At 34.2% G+C, this 21891-nt stretch overlaps 1 protein-coding gene across 1 annotated transcript; it reads left to right on the top strand.

The window, feature by feature from the left end:
• The first annotated feature begins 15236 nt into the window (after positions 1-15236).
• LOC111904896 (probable receptor-like protein kinase At1g11050) lies at positions 15237-18100 on the top strand. Its single transcript, XM_023900605.3, has one exon. The coding sequence runs from the start codon at positions 15545-15547 to the stop codon at positions 17453-17455; it is 1911 nt and encodes a 636-aa protein (XP_023756373.1). The 5' UTR covers positions 15237-15544; the 3' UTR covers positions 17456-18100.
• The last annotated feature ends 3791 nt before the right edge of the window (positions 18101-21891 follow it).

Genomic DNA, 21891 nt, shown 5'->3' with positions numbered 1-21891 from the left:
GAGAGAGATAGAGTGAGGGAGATCGGGAGAGACTTAGTTTGTGACCTTTGCGAGTGTTTAATTTCGAAAGGCAAGGTTTGTACACCTCGTTTAGCCTCGTTTAAGGATCTTACACACTCCCGATGAGTATGCAATAGTGTTTTATCGCTTTGGTTCATTACTTACCACAATTTTAGGTTAACGAAATCTAGATACACGAACTTTCCAAATGATGATTTCTCATTAGAATAGTGAGTTATGCATAAATTTCATAACATAAACCCTAGTATACAAGGGTTAGTTGAGTTGACCGGTTTGACTTGTTGACTTTGTTTGACTTTGACATGACCAGAATTTGACGGTTGTCACACAAAGCAGGACCGCCTCAACCTAACCAAACACAATATGTCGACATATAAACAATCAAGATCAAATAGGCACATAATACAGGCAAACAACAATCATACAACTCACTATTTCCTACTAATCCTCTCACAACATACAATCCTACTACCAGCTAATGCCCACATAATGTGTAACCATAAATAACCATAGGTGAGATAACCACCCGAACAGATGGCCCTACTCTAGAGCCACAACCAAACAAGGAACAGGCAAGTGAGCCTAGACCAAGAGTTCTCAGGCTATCCTACATAACCAACGACAGTCCCTAAGGGCACTCCATAGATGATAACTAGCAAGCACATATAACATACAGTTCTACGGGTTATTACCATAAAGCAACATACTTAATACCTGGAGACGGATCTAACAGATTACTATAGCATAGTAGCATACTAAATATCAACAATCCAAGGAATGCATGGTCGTATATACTCAGAGGTGGGATAGTCACCCGGATATGTGATCCTACTCTAGAACCACAACCAAACAAGGACCAGGTAAGAGAGCTTAGATTAAGAGTCCACACTCTATCCTACATGGCTATATATAGTCCCTAGGGCATTCCTCTACTAACAGATAACCAAAACTAGTGGGCCGACATTGGTGCCTTTGAACCACAAGTATAGTGAGGCGAAACTCACCTCAATACATGAGTAGATAACCACTGTAGCAATGAAGGATTCTACCAGCTTCAACTCACTTCCAATCACCTACAGGAAGATACTTGAGTCAATACCCGATCACAGTTCATAGTCACTTGCAGCAGTAACTACCTCACATGAAATGACGATTTGGGTTTCACATAAAATGATGATTAGGGTTAAGTAAAAGCACTTAACCCATTAAGGACTTAATCACTTAAAGTTATGACTAATTATTTTTTGACTTAGTCATTCTTGGGTGAAATAATAATCCAATCGACAGCCCAAATACGCGCCCGATCATTGTCCAATTAGAGCTCCCCGATTCTAAGGTTTTCACATAAAATGATAACTAGGGTTAGTGTTCCACACTTAACCCATTAAGGACTTAATCCATTATGTCTAATATTGCATCAAGTTAATTGCGAGAATTGTTAAGTATTATTTTAATTTTAATTAATAGTTTTAACGCGGGTCCCAACCAACTCCAAAAACTAGGGTTTCTTGACATTAGGGTTTTCTAAACCCTAATTAGGGTTTCCAACTCCTTAAGCTAGATGCTTAGTGAATTAATTAAATATATATTTGTTTATTAAATCGGGCACCACCCACAGCCACCTTGGGCAGTGGTGGTCGGCAGCGGTCCATGGCAGCAACCACCACTTCACGACGGTGGTGGTGGTTTCCGAGTCAAAATCTGACAACAAGCACCTGATACTTCATTTTATGAAAAAAAAAACACATACACACACATTAAATCATGCACACAGCCACCCAACACGACGGTTGGTGGCGGCAAAAGGCGGTAGCAAGGTGGCAGCCACCATGGTTGGCTACCATGGTGGTTATTCTCATCGGTTCATCCAACCATACAACAACAACACACTGAAACATGCACACACACACACACACATGCAACAAAGCCACCCACACAGTGGTAAGCGGTGGTCGGAGATTATAGCCACCACCTCACAGTGGTGGTGGTGGATGCTCTCTTGATTTCCGGCCAAGCAAACACATACATACATGACTTGCATTGGAATACACACCCACAAACACGAAGACACGCACAACACGGTATCACACACCCAATACTCAGTCACCCTCGTGGCAGCATGTGGTGCTTGGACGACATGGCGGCATCGGAACAGCCGCTGGAGCGGCAGCGACGACGTAGCAGCACAATAGAACAGAGAGGAGAGGAGACACGATTCTTCACCGCGAGCAATAACAGTGACTGACAATGACGTGTTTCTGTCGTTCCAACAGTAGACTTCTTCTTCAACGGCAGTGGCATAGCGACAACGAAGCTCGATGGAGACGCAACTCAGCGGTGATAACAACAACGATACATATGACAACTTAGAGGAATCAAGGAACGGCAATGGAAAAAATGGCAACAACAACCACGATATTGACCTTCAATCCCGTCGCCAGAGTTGTAATGGTGGTTGTTCGGTGGTTTCCGACTTCACTAACAGAGGTGGTGGCGGTTAAAAGTGAGGGGGAGGTATAAGGGTGGCGGCTACATCCTTATTAGGGTTACGGTTTGTGCTAAGCTTTTAAACGAGACAAGAGATGGGAGGTGACGGGTCTTAGTCCCACCTCAACACATCAAACTTATTGCATTCTAACACTTTCAGACCCTCCATCCCCTTCTTTTTCAAATTAATTCCATATTTTTCTCTTTAGCCCCTGCTTCCAAAAAAACTATTCGGTACAAGTCCATACGTTACCATTTAACCCTAAACGTCCAGAAAATATAACTTTTTGACTCCCGATGCTAACACTGATAAATTATTACAGATTTAAAGCTAAAAAATAAAATATAAAATACATCTCGGGGTTTTATGGATTATTATTATTATTATTATTATTATTATTATTATTATTATTATTATTATTAACGGAATGTTACAAGTAATATGAATGGTAAATATTTTATTACTTTTATTGACATGCATACGTGTAGCTTTGTGTTTGTTTAGGCATTATATATATATATATATATATATATATATATATATATATATATATATATATATATATATATATATATATATATATATATATATATATATATATAAAAGAGGGTTCAATTGAAAAAAAAAAAGGTTGAGAATGAAAGATTAATTCTCAACCAATCATTTATTTAGCATCTAAGCATAAAATAAATGGTGGCAAATTTGTAAGTATAATATAATAACCTTCAATCATAGATATGTAACTGTGGATAATTAAATAACAGCTCAAATCCTTACTAATCGATCGTTCATCATCCAAATTTCTTCTCTAACCTTCAACGATCCTCCAGATTTCTTCAATTAAATTCTCAATCAACATCATCCAGTGTTAATCAATTGTCGATCTTCGTCAATAACACGTTTACCAATGCCATTCAACAGTAGACAACAAAAATTTGTTTTTGTTTCTTTCTATCCAACCTTCAATTCTACTTGAATACGAGCATATCTTCAACATCTATGATTAATTATACTCCCAACATCATCAGATCAACATCATCGATAATCAACAACAGATCCACTTCATATCATTCATTCAACATTGATCATCAAACAAAACTTCGAAATTAAGGTTAGAAAAACATCAAATCAATTTTTTTTTGAAAAAATTCATGTAATTCTCTATCAATCTAATATTTTATAAGTTTTAAATAGTCAAAGTATCATGTTTTTAACATTTTTAAAGAATCCAACTTGTATGCACTCCAACTGTTTGATTAAATGCATAAACTAAATTACCATGTTATCTTCACAAAACAAATATACAAGTCCATATGTTATTCATATGTGAATAACACATAATATATATATATATATATATATATATATATATATATATATATATATATATATTTGTGAATATACCTTATAATATTCATATGTGAATATACTATGTAATATTCACAAATGAATATACCATCTAATATTCATAAGTGAATATGTCATCTAATGATCACAAGTGAATATACTATGCAATATTCACATGTGATATACCATGTAACACTATGTAATATTATCATATGAAGATACTAGGGTGAGCGTAAGCGGGTACCCGCCGAATTTTGATGGAACCGGAATCGGCATTCTTAAGATGTTAGAACTGGAACCGGCTATACCGGTTCTCAATATTTTGGAACTGGAACCGGAACCAGTGGTTCTGGTTCCAATTCCGGGTACCCACTTTCAAAATATACTTTAATAAAAAAAATATACTTATTCAAAACAATAAGTGTTTTATTTCCTTTTAAAAGCCCACTTACTAATTTGCCGTATTACTCGATAGTAATGTGCTAATTCATGCTAAAAGTGATTCACAGAACGTCATTTTATATAACCTGACATAGTTATGCTCTTTGTATCTACCCACCGATGTGGGATCGCAAGATATACAAATAACAATCTATGTACAACATCTTTTTTTTTTTTGAAATTGTTATTAATCTATCATTCTTTAATCTAATCATCACTTAACTTGGATTAAGTTGTTGCTTCATTTCACATTAGCTCTTAAAAGAAAATCAATTATTCTTAACGAGAACAAATACAATGCTTCTTTAAGTCCTAAAGTAAATAAATTTAGTTTTATTATATATATATATATATATATATATATATATATATATATATATATATATATATATATATATATATATATATATATATCAGTTACGGCGGTTACCCAGCGGGTAGCGGTTTCGAAAAAATGAGAAACGGACCCGGAACCGCATAAGGCGGTTCTGAAACTTTAGGAACCGGAACCGGAACTTCTTAAGGCAGTTTCGGTTCCGGAACCACCAGTTCTGAGGCTGTTCCGATTCCGAAAGCGGGTACCCTCTTCCGCTACTCACTCCTAGAATATACCATCTAATATTCATAATGAATATGCTATCTAATATTCACAAGCCATTATACTATGTAATATTCACAAGTGAATGCATCATCTAATATTTAAATATGAATATACTGTATCATATTCACAAGTGAATATATTATATAGTATTCATATGTTAATATACTGTGTAATATTAATGAATGAATATACCATGTCACATTCAAATGTGTGTAATGTGTAATATTTACAAATAAATATACCATATAATAATCATATGTGAATCTGCCATATAATATTCATATGTGAATATACCATGTATTATTCACACGTGAATATACCATGTAATATCACATGTAAATATACAATATAAACAACATATATCATATAATATTCACATATGATTATACCTTCATGTGTGAATATACCATGTGATAATTAGAATGTGATAAATCGTTATTATTATGAACTAACAATATATTGTTAACATTTTTTATGTGTATTCACATGTTTTCAGGAATGGTTATAACTCAATAAATGAATAACATTTCAATCAATAGTCGGTTCATATATCAATGGTTGACAATTGGTTGATGTAATTGAGAATATATCGTTGACGAAGACAATATACTTTTATATTCAGGTGCAAATGTTATACAATTTAATATATTCTTCACTTTTATCATGTTAAATTACAATGCGGATGACATTCATTAACTAATACAATGTTGTTTGACTTAATATAGTGTTGAATTAAATGTAAAATAATATTGTTACAATATACACAAAAAAAAAAAAAAAAAAAAAAAGAAACTATTTAGAAACCAATTCTTATAATGTATTATTAATTTTTATATATAAAGGTTGTATTCACAAATGAATAAATCAACAGGTATAGTTTATTCACATAAATAAAAATAACAGATTATAATCATGTTTTCATTAGTGGGATTGAAGTTAGTAATACATGAGTAAATATGTCTTAATGATTTCTAAACTTTATTCATATATGAATAACATAACATGTCATGATGATGTCATTAATGAAATTTTAATGACATCATCAAAAAAATTGCCGCGATGAAGTTTAGTCTCGGAATTAGACGGAATTCGAATATTTGATGTAAAATGGTGCGCTTTACAAAACTAACCGTTTCGCTGTGACGTACGGTGTTTTTCGGTCATTCGGGACTGTTTAGAGCCTCAAAATGACGTTTTTCTTTTTTTATAATTTTCTGAAAGAAAAAAAAAGTTATCATTTATTCACAAATGATTATAATATTAACAAAAAAAATGCTTATATGATTATTTTATTAACCTAAAAAGATTAGTTGTATGTGAATAAATATATACTTATCAAATACTTTTTTATCTTTAATTATATATATCTTGTAGTTCTCGGTTTTATTAACAGTTTTATTCATTAGTGATATATATATATATATATATATATATATATATATATATATATATATATATATATATATATATATTCCCATTTGATTAATATTACATATAGTAATTTGTGAATATTACATATATTCACATGCGGATATAATTCTTATATGTTATTTACATATGAATTACAAACTTGCTTAGAACCTCAAAACGATACATTTTATTTTATTTTTTATTTTCCGAAAAAAATACTTTATCATTTATGAATATTATATGTATTCATTTGTGAATATTACATATATTCGCATGCGAATATAATTTTTATATGTTATTCACATATGAATTATATACTTGCTCTATGTTTTTAAAAGACATATATTGATTCTCGTGTAAGGACATATTCACTTGTGAATATTACGTAATATATTTAGTTTATGTATCTCATCGAACAGTTGGCATGCAAATAAACTAACTCATATAATTATGATAAAAAATTAACAACTGAAGCCAATAGTTACAACACAAATCAAATCCTGTCAAAATCGATCAATAATCAGTAGGTTTAGATCAAAATTGTAAGAAAAACGAAGTTTTTCAAACCTGAAAAGCGATTTTTAGAAAATCCATCAAATATATGGTTATGTTGATGAACTTTCGATTGCTATCCGTTGTTTGATATTGGTGAATGTTCTTTAGATGAAGTTTCAATGATTGGTGATCGCTAAATGATGTGACATCGATAAATATGAATTATTTTTAATGATTTTGCTTAATGTAAATGAAACTGGACAAGTTTGAATTTCGATTTACATTTAATAGTACAAATAAATGTTTTTGATGATGAATCACAACATTTTGATGAATAAACGAAGAATTTTTTTATGAAGAAATGATGTTTTTGTGAAGTGTCAATGTTTTTTTTTATTAACAACACGTGACGTTGATAGCGAACAAGTAGTAGAACATATGATGTTGATGAAGACAAAGGAACAATCCAGATGAATGAATAACAGATGGTGTTGATAAAGAACAGATGAACGATCCAAAAGAACAGTGTATCCTTAACGACTTTATCTAAATGTGTTTTACATATATAAAAACAATTGATTGAGAATGATTTCCCCATTCTCAATCTTTTATTTCTCTCTCTCTCTCTCTCTCTCTCTCTCTATATATATATATATATATATATATATATATATATATATATATATATATATATATATATATATATATATATATATATATATATATATATATATTTATAGGGCTAGGTTATAATGTGGATGGACAACTATTATGTAGACGTGTGGGCATTGCTATTCTATGAGAATTAATAAGAGAGTAAGTTGTCTAGTAATGTGAATACGTTTAACCTCACACAACTATTGTCATTTTAATGCATTCTCATTAATTTTTTTCAACTTTGTTCTCACGCATCGTTTTCCACTTATTTTCATTCTTACAGAATACGACTAAATAAACATTCTGACAGAATGAGAATAATAATAAAAAGTCTATAAGAATCTTATAAACGATTTAATTAGTGATAATGTGTGATAATGACGATAGTTAATGTAGATTGAACGTATTCACATTATCAAACAACATATTTTCTTTGTCATTCTCACATAATAGCATTGTTCACACGTCCGCACAATAGATGTCAATTTACATCTAAACCGAACTCTCTCTCTCTCTCTATCTATCTCTCTTTCTCTCTCTTTCTCTCTCTCTCTCTCTCTCTCTCTCTCTCTCTCTCTATATATATATATATATATATATATATATATATATATATATATATATATATTCTCATCCAGTTTGATTTAGTAAATCAATAATAAGCATATTTTCATACTAAGCGTTTTTTTCTTTTCATACATGTTATGGTTATGTCCGTTAACCTATTTTTATTTAAGTTTGTTAATAAAATTTATGGCTATGTTTATACAGTATTATGAACATATTGACTTAATAAACAATATGCATATGTTTATATCTAGTTTTTTAATCCTATTAATACACGTTATGGTTATGTCCATTAACCTCTTTAGTTTTTTTGGATACAGATAATGAACTCAGTTGCAGAGAAATAAAATAAAATCTCATAAGGAAACAAAGACAATTAGTTGGATACTGATAGTTTCTGAGACAATTAAGCTTAAAAAGATGTTATATTTATTACACTTAAAAAAAGCTATTTGATTTTATAAATATTATGCTACAAAGGGAGGGTTTAATAAGGATATGGTCAAACAAAAAGCGTAAAGGAATCCTCCGTTATAAGTATGTATATCGTAGTTGATCGGGATCAACAGATAAGTGTAGTGCTAACACATTAAACGGAAATAAGGGATCAAAAAAGGAAACATCCAAGCAAAATAAAGAATACGATTTAAAATTCATGATGGAGTGTAACATCTGGATTCTTAAAGGTATTTAATTCTAATTTTTGCACTTGAACTTTGGAAGTTGCCACATCGTGGTGAAGGCACCCCACGGCGTGACAATGCTGAAAGATTTGCGGATCATTTAATGGTCACCACGATGTGGCATCTATTGGCCATGACATGGCGACCCTATGTTGTGTTAACCCTAATTTTTGGGTATTTAAAGGAAAGTGGGGAGGCTACGGTTGCCCATCTTCAGCCTCCATCACTCTCAAACCAAGAAACCCTAACCCTAATCCTCTTTAGTGCTCTTGTGCTTATTTTGGTGATCTTCTAGTGGTTTTGAAGGAAGAAGAAGAAGAAGATTTAGTGCTTGGTTCAACAAGTAATCCTTTCCCCTATTGGTGAGCATATTCTGGACTCCTTGTAAGTCGCTAAGCTTCAACCATTTTGTGTTCTTCTTCGTATATATAGGTCATGGAGCATGATTGGTCCTTTTTGGAGTAGTTTGAATTATACTAAGAGATAAAGTTTGCAACTTTATGGTTTCTCTTTATCCCTTGAATGTCATATCTCATGGATCTAGACTTTTGTAGTAATATGGAATCCATGTTTGGATTTTGGGTTATTTTGTTCCCTTTTGACTTAGTTTGAAGAGGGGCATGCATGGATCATGTATATCCATAATGTTAGGATTTTTATGGACCATTAGAAGTCCTAGAAGCATTATGGAAAAGTTGAACTGAGGAATTTAGGGATTAAGTGCTTATTTTGTTCCCTTTCGACCTAGTTTGAAGAGGGACATGCATGGGTCATGTATTTCCATAAAGTTAGCATTTTTATGGACCATTAGAAGTTCTAGAAGCATTATGGAAATGTTGAACTAAGGAATTTAGGGATTAAGTGCTTATTGGTTAAGTTCTTGCCATTTTTAGCCTTTTAAACGTTAAACTTGAGATCTAAACCTCTTGGTGCGTCTCAAGGGATAAAGGTGGAAATTTTATCCATTTAGACGTTAGAGATGGTTATATCTGGACTTTGGAACCTTTGATGTTGGAGGATTAGAACTAATCCATTAAGACATTTTGAACTCAGTGCTTACGGCGTGGCCTAGGTCGCCACGACGTGGAGAATGTGGAAATCGCGATTGTCTTGTCGTTTTAAGTCCACAACATGGCCAAGGATGACTACGACATGGAGGCTCAACTTTGACCTTTGAATATGATCTTTTGACTAGTGTTGACTTTTATTCAAACCCCTAGTCTTAGAATAAAATATAATGGTGTACTTTATAAGGTTATATAGGTGGTTAGTAGCATATGTGTTCGCAGCCATAGTAGTATTTACAGTTTGCCATCGTTTGATAGGTGAGTTCCTTCACTATACTCATGGGTCAAAGGCACCAATGTCGGCCCACTAAATTATGTTTTTCGGATGATATGTGTCTTTTTGACACTTTTTGTTATGCTTGTATGTGCTTTTTGTCTTTGTGACTCTTGTTATTATGATTGTATGCTTAGTTGTAGGGATGAAATAGACTCTATACCAGTTAAAAGATACCAAAGGGGGTGAAATAGATTGAATACCGGTTGAAAGAAACCTAAAGGGGTGAAATAAACACATTACCGGTCGAAAGAGACCGAAGGGGTGAAATAGACCCAATACCGGTTGAAAGAGACCGAAGGGGGATGAAATAGACCCAATTATGTTTTTGACTATTATCTATGTATGGTATGGGGTATTTTTGAGAAACTCACTAAGCTTTGTGCTTACAGTTTTATGTTTATGGTTTCAAGTACTTCCAGTTTGAAAGGGAAGGGTCCGACATGATCGTACCGCATCCACTAGCATTCCGCATTTTATGACATGATTTGTAGTTTGATAACTATTTGATACATTATTAGGTTTTGATGGGTTTTTAAATGAATGAATGATGTTTCTATTAGCTTTTAAAATGAATTTTTTACTTAGTAATTTTGGGACGTTACAAGTTGGTACCAAAGCCTTGGTTTAAGGGATTCAGGGCTCTCGGTATATCTAAACTCAAACTAAGAAATTCTAAAATCTTTTAAACATAAATGATTTTCTAAAAAGGGTTTCTAAAAGAAAAAGGGTGTGATGCATGTAATTAGTCGAGCTCAAGTAAGTTTACCCAAAATACCCATATATGTTTATAGATTTAGTATGTGAATATTTTTATAGCATGTTAGTTTAGGACTAAGGATCTACTTAGAGTCCCATAGTAGGATGCTAGGAGAGATGCCTTTGTATTACAGTTGTACGAACCCTTAGAACTGCATGCTATTATGGATTTTAGATGATTAGACATATTGGACTGGTTAGGTAGTAATTTGGTTTAGAACTCAATGCTCGGATGCTGCTTGCTTTGTGCTTCGAGGGACTCCACTAGTGTTGGCTAATTATAAAGTGAATACATTAAATTACATGTTTTGGGGATTAGGTAATTCTCAAAAGTTAGGATCAACTCTATCATGTAGCTCTTGTTTGAGATTCAACCGTTGTAGAGTGGGACCTAGGAGTCGAAAATTATTTGGTGCTGGTAATATGTAATTGTATTCATGAGATAGTTAGAAGACATTGGAGGGGAATATCTTATGCAGTTGATAGTAAAGAGTGGTATGGAATGGAACCCCAGGAAATGTCTTAGCGTGTAAGGTGTTCAATAGTACGAGTGAAGTGACTTGGAGGATTTGAGTTAGTCCTTGAGGAAGGTATAGATAGGTGCGAAAGCTAGTCTTGGGTCTGTACTACTAAAAGCACAATATCTATACACAAGACAAGGAAGGCCTTGATGAATTCAAGAAACTTCGGGAGTGTGAAGCTCTTCGTGCGTATATTGATTGTTTATGTATTATGTTTAAGTATGGCGATGACACGTGGCGGAGAAGGAGGTTCAGGATCTAGATTTGGTTCGAACTTGGGTAGTGAACCAATTGACAAGTGTTTGTGCGAGTTCATCAGGTCTGAGATTACAAGAAGCATCCTTGATGTAACCGCAGTGATGTTTAGGTCGATCAAGGAGGGTATCATCAAGTTGATGGAGGATCGTCTGCGGACCTTTAGGTTCGAGCTAGTTGCTGATCAGTATGGAGCCTACACTCTCTCCTTCAAGGATTTCAGGGGATGTGGGCGCCAGAATTCTTTGTGGCAAAGGTCACCATTGCCGCCAAACGATGGATAGCATACATGGAGTGTGCCCAGATGACTAGCTTCTGCCCCGAGGGGTTAAAGGTGAGGTTCATTGTAGGCTGTCTGAGGGAGCAAGCATGAGATTGGTTGGAGGAGGTTGGTTATACTCTAGGAGCCCTAACCATTGAGGCCATGACCTAATTAGATTTTGTGACCCAATTTTGAGAAGATTTTGCACCGTCCATTGAGGTACAACATTTGGTGAGGGAGTTCCTAGATATGTGACAGGCGATTGAGACCGTGGTGAAGATCACTGCCAAGTTTTGAGAAAGAGCTTTGTTGGTACCCCAGTATGCTACAGACGAGGAGATGTGGAAGACTCAGTACCATGACTTGCTGAGATTAGATATCAGGTAGTTTGTTAACTTTTCAGCCTATCTGACATTACAGGACATGATATCTAGGGCCCAGGAACGGGACATTGATTTGGAGCACATCCGGAAGAGGATGGTAGAGCAAGTTTAAAAGACTAGGGTTTCAGTGAAGAAACCTAAGGGTTTGATTCTAGATCGAGGGGCCAGCAGGGTTGGGGCTGCTGTGGCAAGTGCGACAAGATGCATGACGGAGTTTGTAGGGCAGGTGGTTCGAGCTGCTATAAGTGTCGTAAGACGGGGCACTTAGGAAGCTGAAATGGAAGTAGATGAATTCTTTCAGGTGGAAGAGCGGTTATACACCATACCCTTCAGTAACAAAGGAGACAAAAGATAAGTGGGCGGTTATCAAGACAAAAACAAGAGGGGTATTTGAAGTCACCGAAGCTGAAATGGAAACATATGAAATCTTTCAGGTGGAAGAGCGGTTTGAGTCACCCCTTACTGTAACTCGTGTAGAACGATTGTGCCTAGCCTCAATTACAAATATGTATGACCAAACATCTAATGACAAGAATGAGGGATTTGGGGAGGAAGACAAAGATTTTGAAGATACAGATGATGAAAATGAGTTATTTTATTTAGACTATTAATTTCTTTTAGTTATTTTTTTAATTTCATTTTTATTGGATTCTTTTTTTTTTTTTTTGGATAACACTACCACCATCCTAATTTATTTAGAAAAAATCTCACTAATCCCAAAACTGCCGAACTGGGTGATGGTGGTGATGTTGTCAAAATATGTTACTTTCAAAATATTTAAAATAAATTACACTGTGGGGTTGGTGGAATTTTTTTTGGGTGTTTATTTAAAATAAAAAAACAATTAAAAGAAATTAAAAATAATTAAAAAATATTAATCCAATAAAATAATATTTATTAATATACAAATATTATATATTAAAAACAATAATTATTAATAATTTATAATCCAATGAAACAAAAAGAAATTAATAAAAAAGAAATTAAAAATGTTAGTAATCCAATAAAGTATTTTTTTAATATATAAATATTATATATTGAAAATAATATATATTCATATATAATAATCTAATAAAAAGAACTAATCTATTAAAAATGAAAGTAAAAATTAACTAACTAAATATAATTAATAATTTAGTAAAATAATATTTATTAATATATAAATATTATATCTTAAAAATAATATTTATTAATATATAATAATACAATAAAAAGGTAATTTAATAAAAAGAATTTAAAAAATAATTAATTTATAATATTTGAATAAAATTAAAAAGAAGAGACCAAGAAATTGTCCTTATAGTTTGGTTGAAGAAATGATTTCTAAGGATAAAATTATCGGTTTAAAAAAATTAATAGCTAAACTGTTAAAATAACATTTTTGGACAAAAAAACGCACAATGTATGCAAAATTTGACCACTTTTGCATCACAAAACATTTTTTGATCAAAACCATATAATTTTGACTACCACAATAATCATTTTTGCAATTTTGTTTCATCAAAATGTCGAATTCAAAAGGATTTTTTTGAAAAACAAGTGTATCTATATCGATAAAGGAAATCGGAAAGCACAAGAAATCATTTGATATAACTTACGATGAAACCCAAAAAACACATTGAAATGTATAAAATATTATGATGATTATCGTGTTACCCATAATCCATAATCCAAAAATGAAAACGAAAATCCTCGAAAAAAAAAACCAAACTTTTCGGAAATTAGGTTTTTCCACATACCTCTTCTTCGGTTGCTCAAATCTTCAAATCAAATTGCACGTAATCTATGTTGTTTCGTCTACATTCTTCAAAAAATATCTAAGAATTGATTTTTATGAAATGTTAGTTGTGATTTTGATTGATCCGTATTGAGGAGAGAATTGGGATACTCATAAAACCCACGGGTGCCATTGAAAAACCCACTTATTTACAATAATGCCACTTATGATCCAAGTCATCCATGAAATTAATCTAGTGGTCCAGAAAAGGTTATCGGTTCTCACAAATTTTTGGTTATCAAAAGATACTCAATGGAAAACCAATCACATAAAAAAGTGAAACCACCGAACCAACTACATCTACGTTGAGAAAATTAGACTAAGGTGGTTTTTGTTTTTTTGGCAAAAATTCATTTTGACTTTTTATGTCTGTGTGGGCAGAGGATATTTGACGTAAAAACTGTTTGATTTTCAGAAGACAAAAAACATAAAAAAGTCTTTTTGCCCTCTTTTTCCTAAAGATAAGAAAATAGCTTTTGATTTTGGAAGACGTTTTTATAAATTCTAACGTATGTGATATTTCTTTTTCCACCCCAATATCTCCATCGCTTTTGCCACCTCCACCTCCACCGCCACCACCGCCACCACCACCACCTCCACCTCCGACAACGCGACCACCACCGCCACCGCTAGCACCTCCACATCCACCACCACCTCTGCCCCCACACCCCCACCTCTCCTATCTTCGCCACCACCAACAACACCACTTCAGCCATTGCCACCTCCACCACCAACACCAACACCACAATCGTCACTACTACCAGCACCAACACTAACTGGTTTTTTTATGTAGACTTAAAAAAACAAACAATTTTTTTTATGAAGATTAAATAAATAAATACTTTTGGTCCATACTTTATTTCATAGACATGAAAAAATATTGAAAACATTTTATTTCTTCAAAAACAAAGTCACCTAAATATTTAACTTTTTGTAATAACATAAGGAAAATCTATGTAGCTTTGTGAATATTTAATCTACAAATTAAAATAAAAAAAACAATAAAACTAATTAAAACATTTAATCAATATAAAAACGTGATTTACATTATAGTTTACCATTATTATTTACAACAATATAAACAAATTAATCAAATTTCTATACAAATAATTAAATATATGGCATAATATACTTTTTATATTAAAACAATGTAATATAGTATTGTCTTTACGTAGTTCAAAATCCAAATACTACAAAACGAACATGTATACCTCATCACTTTTCGTGGCGATACCCCAACGAACGGAAGGGTACCTTTGACTCTGTTTATCGTTTTGGGAACATCGCCATCACCATTACTATTTACTCCTCCCCAATCTGCAAATCGCTATCTCCTTAGTTTTCTACGATGTTGCTTTAGCCAGCCATTTACGAAAGCTTTTACCCACGTACCCAATTTCGACACTACTACTTTCTTTTCTCCGCTATCTCTCTCTCTTTTTCCTCTGTGTTTTCGTCTTTGTTTCATAGATCCCCATGAATTTCTTTCTCCCAAATTGATTTCCAGTTGCTAATCCCAAAACCCATCAATCAAACATGAATCTTTTAGTAACTACGTTTGTATTTGCAATTCTCTGTTGTTCGTCCCTAGTTCGATCTCAAACACCCACCAATTCATCCTCTTGTCCCATAAACTACGACTACGTGCGCCGGATTCAATGGCCGACCGTCGACTGCCGCCACTCCCGTGATCCAACCAAAACCGTCACCAATTCCACCACTTGTTGTCAAACCTTGCTTAGCGTCTTCGGCATCGGCTTAGCTCAGCACCTGAAAGAATCCTCTCTGTTTAACCTCCCAGATCTTGCTACATCCTCGTCTTGTCTCTCCGATTTTCAAATGAAACTCAACTCACTTTCCCTCCCCGATAACCTCGCTTCCTTTTGTTTTGACCCTATGCAGTTTGTCATTTCGTCAAACACCTGTGCTGCAATTCAGAACCTCCAAGATTGGCGCCGGAAGTTGGGGAATAAAACGGTTCTTGATTCGTCGTGTCAAAATGATCTCTCTGATCTTACTTCTTGTGATGATTGTGTTGCTGCTGGATTAGCGGTTCATAAACAACTAAATTCTATGGATGGTAATTCTTCTCATTCAAGCGATTGTTTTTATTTCGTTGTTCTTTATGCTGCTGGTATTGTCAATGAGCTCGGACCTCAAAGTACTGGTGCTGTAGCTTGTACATTCGGGATTAACTTCTTACCCAAATCCCATAAAAATACTCGTTCTTCTTTGATATATGGATTGGTTGGAGCACTTGTTGCTGTTGTAGTAATGTCTTGTTTCGTGGGGTTATACTTTTGGTGGGATAGAAAGAGGAAAAGGGAAAACACCGATGAATCAGGCACAGATGAATTCGAATCTACTCGGCCAAGAAGACGACCAAACACTGGTTCTATATGGTTCAAGTTTCACGACCTTGAAAAGGCAACCGATAACTTCTCCTCAAGCAATTTCATCGGTAGAGGTGGATTTGGGGTTGTTTATAAAGGTGTTCTCTCCGATGGGTCTGTTGTCGCTGTCAAAAAGATAATCGATTCAGAGTTTGAAGGCAACGATGACTTCTGTAACGAAGTTGAAATCATTAGCAAATTAAGGCATCGAAACCTTGTCCCCCTTATCGGGTGTTGTATCCATGGCGAAGATGAAGATTACGAGAGGAGAGATGATCAAAGATTCCTTCTTTACGAATACATGTCAAATGGTAACCTTGAAGACCATTTATTCCCATCCATGAGTCGAAAACCTAAACTGACATGGCCTCAAAGAAAAAGTATAATCCTAGATGTAGCAAAAGGGTTAGCTTATCTTCACTATGGAGTAAAACCTGCAATATATCATCGCGACATCAAAGCTACAAATATACTTCTGGATTCAAACATGAGAGCTCGAGTAGCAGATTTCGGGTTAGCCAAGCAAAGTAGAGAAGGACAATCTCATCTAACCACCAGAGTCGCCGGAACCCATGGCTATTTAGCGCCGGAATATGCTCTATACGGCCAACTAACGGAAAAAAGCGACGTATACAGTTTTGGGGTTGTGATTTTGGAGATTATGTGTGGGAGAAAAGCTTTGGATTTGACTTGTTCAGATTCGCGTGGTTTCTTAATTACTGATTGGGCATGGTCGCTTATAAAAGAAGGAAAATTAGGGCATGTTTTGGATCCTTCGTTGTTGGGAGAAGGTAAAGATTCGGAGACTATGAACCCAAGAGGGATAATGGAGAGATTTGTTCTTGTGGGAATTTTGTGTGCTCATGTAATGGTGGCTTTAAGGCCTACGATTATGGATGTATTGAAGATGTTGGAAGGAGACGTTGAAGTGCCGGTGATTCCCGATAGGCCGACGCCTCTTGGCCACCCTACCTTCACCGGAGATGGAAAATCTTTTAATATTTCGCCGGTGTTGAGTGGGCTGCAATTGCAGGCCACCGACATGCTCAGGTAGGCCAATAAACAATAAAACAAATGTTTAGAATTATAAATTGTGTTAATTTTAAAGTGAATTTAGGAAGGAATCGAGCATTAGATGTGACAAAAAGGTTATGAAAACATGGAAATTCTTTTGTATTTTAGGAGTTTAATTATTTGGGGGTGTCATGATTGGTTGAAATTTTTGTTATTTTGGTAGCCATATGGCTCTGGAGCAACTCTTGACATGTAAATTGTATGTATATAGTTTGGCCTTATTAATAAAATTATTTTATTTTTTTATAGTTTTAATACTTTAATGTATAAAGAAATTTTCGATTCTGTTATTATTATTATTTTTTTGTTAGAACGTTTTTGTTTTGAATGATAAGAAGTAGCAATTTGTAACCCCGAAATTTGGTGAGTCGCCGTAGCAAAATGGCAAACTGCGGTCGATTGGAGCTGTTTCACCTGCAACATGGTGTTTTGCCGGCCGATTAAAGATGCCCTCTTGGATTGGACTGCCTTGTATAACTTAAATCAAAAATCTAGTGGCATAAGTTAATGTAAGCTATGATTAATTTTTTAAAACGATCTTCTAAAGTTTGTAAGGATATAAATGGAATTCTTCTTATATTTTTTAGAGAAAATTACACCAATGGTCCTTATGATTTGTCATTTTTTTATACACAAGTCATGATTTAACTATGTTTTGTTGCACCTTTCGTACTTTTGACAGACAAAGTCAATGAGGGGTTGTTACCTCACCACCTGCCCTAGACTTGAGGGGAAATTTGTCAACATATGTTATCTCATATGTTAACGTTTGAATGTTTTTTGTACTTATACAGTAGCATTAGGTGTAAGACCGTGTAATACACGGGTTTATTAAAAGTAAAAATTTAATATCAATATTTAAACATTAAATTTAATATTAATATCAATTTTATAGCTCTCATTAATTATGACATTTATTACATTATAAATATATCAATTCTTTTTTAAGGAAACATTTATTTCTCTCAATATTATAACCGAAATAAATTATGATATGTGAACAAATCAGAAAATTACATGTGGAAATAAATAAATTCTAAAAATCTATTAAAATGTCATGTGTCCAAATCAATGAGGACATGACATGTGACAGAAAATGGATTTTATTTATTAATATAGATACACATTTTTTTTTCTATGGGTGGTTTGAATTTATGACTTTGTATTGTATAAACATATGATGTTATTTACCTATTTAAAGGTGTAAAGGAAAACGTATGAAGAAATTACATTTAGTTTTATATGGGCGATTTGATACAAAGTAGTGTTATTGGTAATATATTTCCTTTTCTTCGTTTTATTTAGTTTTGATGTGGGCGATGAGATTTTAATTACTTGAACACCGTGATGTTTTTATTGAACATTGACAGATCACTAGCAACCTCCTCTAAGTAAAAAAAAATTATCAAATGTCAATTTATTTTATATTGTATATAAAATGGAATTTGAATGTGATTATGTATATGTAAAATTAATTAAAAAGCAAACATTATTATAATTATTTATTTCATAAAAATATAAAATTTGATATGGTTGAACTTAAAATCCGAAACTAAAACAACATAGACGAATATTAATTAAGATTAATGTTCTACTAAAAGAATATATGTTTAAATAATTTAAAACGGTTATTATATTTAATTTAATAAAAATAGATAGTGTTATTTAAATTCGATCTAAAAAAATATAAAACTACTATTATTAATCAAATTTCATATATGATGAGGTTAGTTGTGAAATCCATATATTATACGGATTAATTAAAATAAAATGTTAAATAGATTTTAACCATTAAATGAGAAGTTTATTTGAATTTGAAATATGAAATAAATGAAAATTATGAAAATAAAACATGCGAGAAATAAATAAATTAAAATATGTGTTAGGCTCAGGAATGACATCAACCAAGTCCTCACACGATGACCGTTGTGCCGTATTCGAATGTATGGTCCTTGAGGGCTGAATGCAATGTATGAGTTTGGTTGCGCCCTTTCTAACACCAATTGATTTTAGATCAACCGGTAGCGCTAATGTCCAACAATTGATATCAGAGCGGATATTCTTGAAGCTCTCAAGAATTGATCCATGATGACAACTTTTGATTTGGTGAATCTCAAATGGGTGTATATTCTTCATTTTTGAGAAAGTTTGTGTTCTAGACATCAAATTTATTCCTTGATTTGATTCAAAATTCAAGTGTCTCTCTCTAGAATACTTGTTATTTTCACTTTTTCTCTCTAGAACTTGGTTCATATTCACTTTATCTCTCTAGAAATTTTCAAGTTCTTGTGATCATGGTGTATTTATGATTTTTAGACCGTGATGATTAAAGATGTCAAATACAAAGTCAACGAGAAACAAATTTATAGGTTATTGTGAAATGGCAGGTTGATTACATGGGAAACTTTAAATTCTTATGGAGGCTTGAAATATGATCATGGAAGATTGATATTTCAACCTCGTCCGAAGATTAGATGTTTGCTTGAAATCACCATGAATATATTATCTTGTTTGAAAATCAAAAGGAAGAAAAAGAAAGAAAATTATTCAAAAAGGAATATGTTTCTCTTATTAAAGACTCATTTGTGAGTGTTAGTTTAGTGAGAGAATGTAACATCCTGACTCCCAGGAGATTTGGAGAGCTTGGCGAGCTTGATCAAGGAGAGGCTGTAGATCTAAAGCTCTTCAGTTATTAGCTTCGGTGTGAAGGTAAAAAGCTTCTATCTTGACCTTTCCTTTGTGAGATCTTAGTTTAGGGAGATTTTTAGGGTTTTCTCGCATCCATCTTTTTGGCAATGAGTTATGTGAGCATATCATGAGGTTGAAACCTCAGATCTGGACTGTAGGAGGACTTGTGAGCCCAAAGATCTGAGCTTTATTGAGCTAGAGGCAAGCTTTTGTGCATTCAACCCTAAATGGAACTTGTTTTGGCATTTCAAGCCCTAAGTGTCATGCATGACGTAAAAAATGTAGCTTTACATGGTATCTCGGCCTTGGGAGGCTAGATCTAGAGATTAGGGTAGTAGATCTGCCTTAAAATGTCTAATTGAGAACATATACTGAATGGAATCGCCGAGTCGATGAGCTGACTCGACGAGACGGCTAGGGTTTTCCCCATACGAGTCTAGACATAAGTAACTCGGCGAGTTGATGAGACAACTCGACGAGTTAAGTTTGATTTTCGTTACATTTCAGAGGAAACGAGGGGACCTGACGAGCCACATAGATGCACTCGGCAAGTCGGGTCAACATGGACTGCTAACTCGAGTATTGACTTCTGTTGACTTTAGGGTTTGTCAAGACATCTATTATGTGGACCACGGAGGGGTAAAATGGTATTTTACCCATCCCAAGAGTTTGAGAGAGAAAATAACTTAGTTTTGAAACATCCCAAAATACAGTCTAAAAATTTTGTTTTAATTTAAAAATAAACCATAGTCATCGAACATCATATAAAAATCATAGATAGTGTATCTCAAAATATCGTAACAATTGTCAAACTATCAAAGCATAAACATCCCAAGATAAACTGGAGTTGTGGTGTGTGTGATGCCATCAACCCGACCTCTTCCCTTTGCTAGCGGAAGTACTTGAAACCAAAACTGAAAAATCGTAAGCACGAAGCTTAGTGAGCTCCCCCAAACTACCACATACCATACAATAACATATAAAGCACATATTGGGCCTTGCCCACTACATCGGACCGAAGTCCGAAAACTGCATCGGACCGAAGTCCGGAAACTAACTAGGGCCTTGCCCTCTGCATCGGACCGAAGTTCGGAAACTGCATCGAACCGAAGTCCGAAACTGACTGCATCGGACCGAAGTCCGGAACTGACTGCATCGGACCGAAGTCCGAAACTAATTGGGACCTTGTCCTTTGCATCGGACCGAAATCCGGAACTGACTGCATCGGACCGAAGTCTGGAACTGACTGCATCGGACTGAAGTCCGGAACTGACTGAATCATAACATAGCATAAACATATCAACTAGCATGAATACGGATATTGCATACTGCATCGGACCAGAGTCCAAAACACATAACACAAAACATGCTTGAATCACAAAGACATCAAGCAATCTAACTACTGCATCGGACCGAGGTCCGAAACTACTGCTAACTAAACGGGCCGACATTGTGGCCGTAGACCTGTTCCTATTGGAAGGAAACTCACCTCGTAACGCTGGCTGCTGAGATGCTTACTCTAACGCTGGTTGGCTGCTGCTCCAGGACTGTCCGGCTACAAATCCCACAAACACTAGGTCAGGTACTGATAAACGCCCTTAGTGTAAAATGACTATTTACCCCTGGTTAAAGTCAACTTTCAGTTGACCGGACTCGTCGAGTTGGGCCGTCAACTCACCGAGTCTCTATCATCCAATCTAGTCCTCTACCCGCTTCTACTCGTCGAGT

This window comes from Lactuca sativa, chromosome 7, assembly GCF_002870075.4.
Source record: "Lactuca sativa cultivar Salinas chromosome 7, Lsat_Salinas_v11, whole genome shotgun sequence".
Taxonomy (NCBI): domain Eukaryota; kingdom Viridiplantae; phylum Streptophyta; class Magnoliopsida; order Asterales; family Asteraceae; genus Lactuca; species Lactuca sativa.
The sequence above is the reverse complement of the archived record's forward strand: the minus strand, read 5'-3'. Positions and strand labels throughout refer to the sequence as shown.

Excerpts from the sequence above, each read along its gene's own strand:
- LOC111904896 (XM_023900605.3), top strand. The coding sequence starts at position 15,545 with ATGAATCTTTTAGTAACTACGTTTGTATTTGCAATTCTCTGTTGTTCG.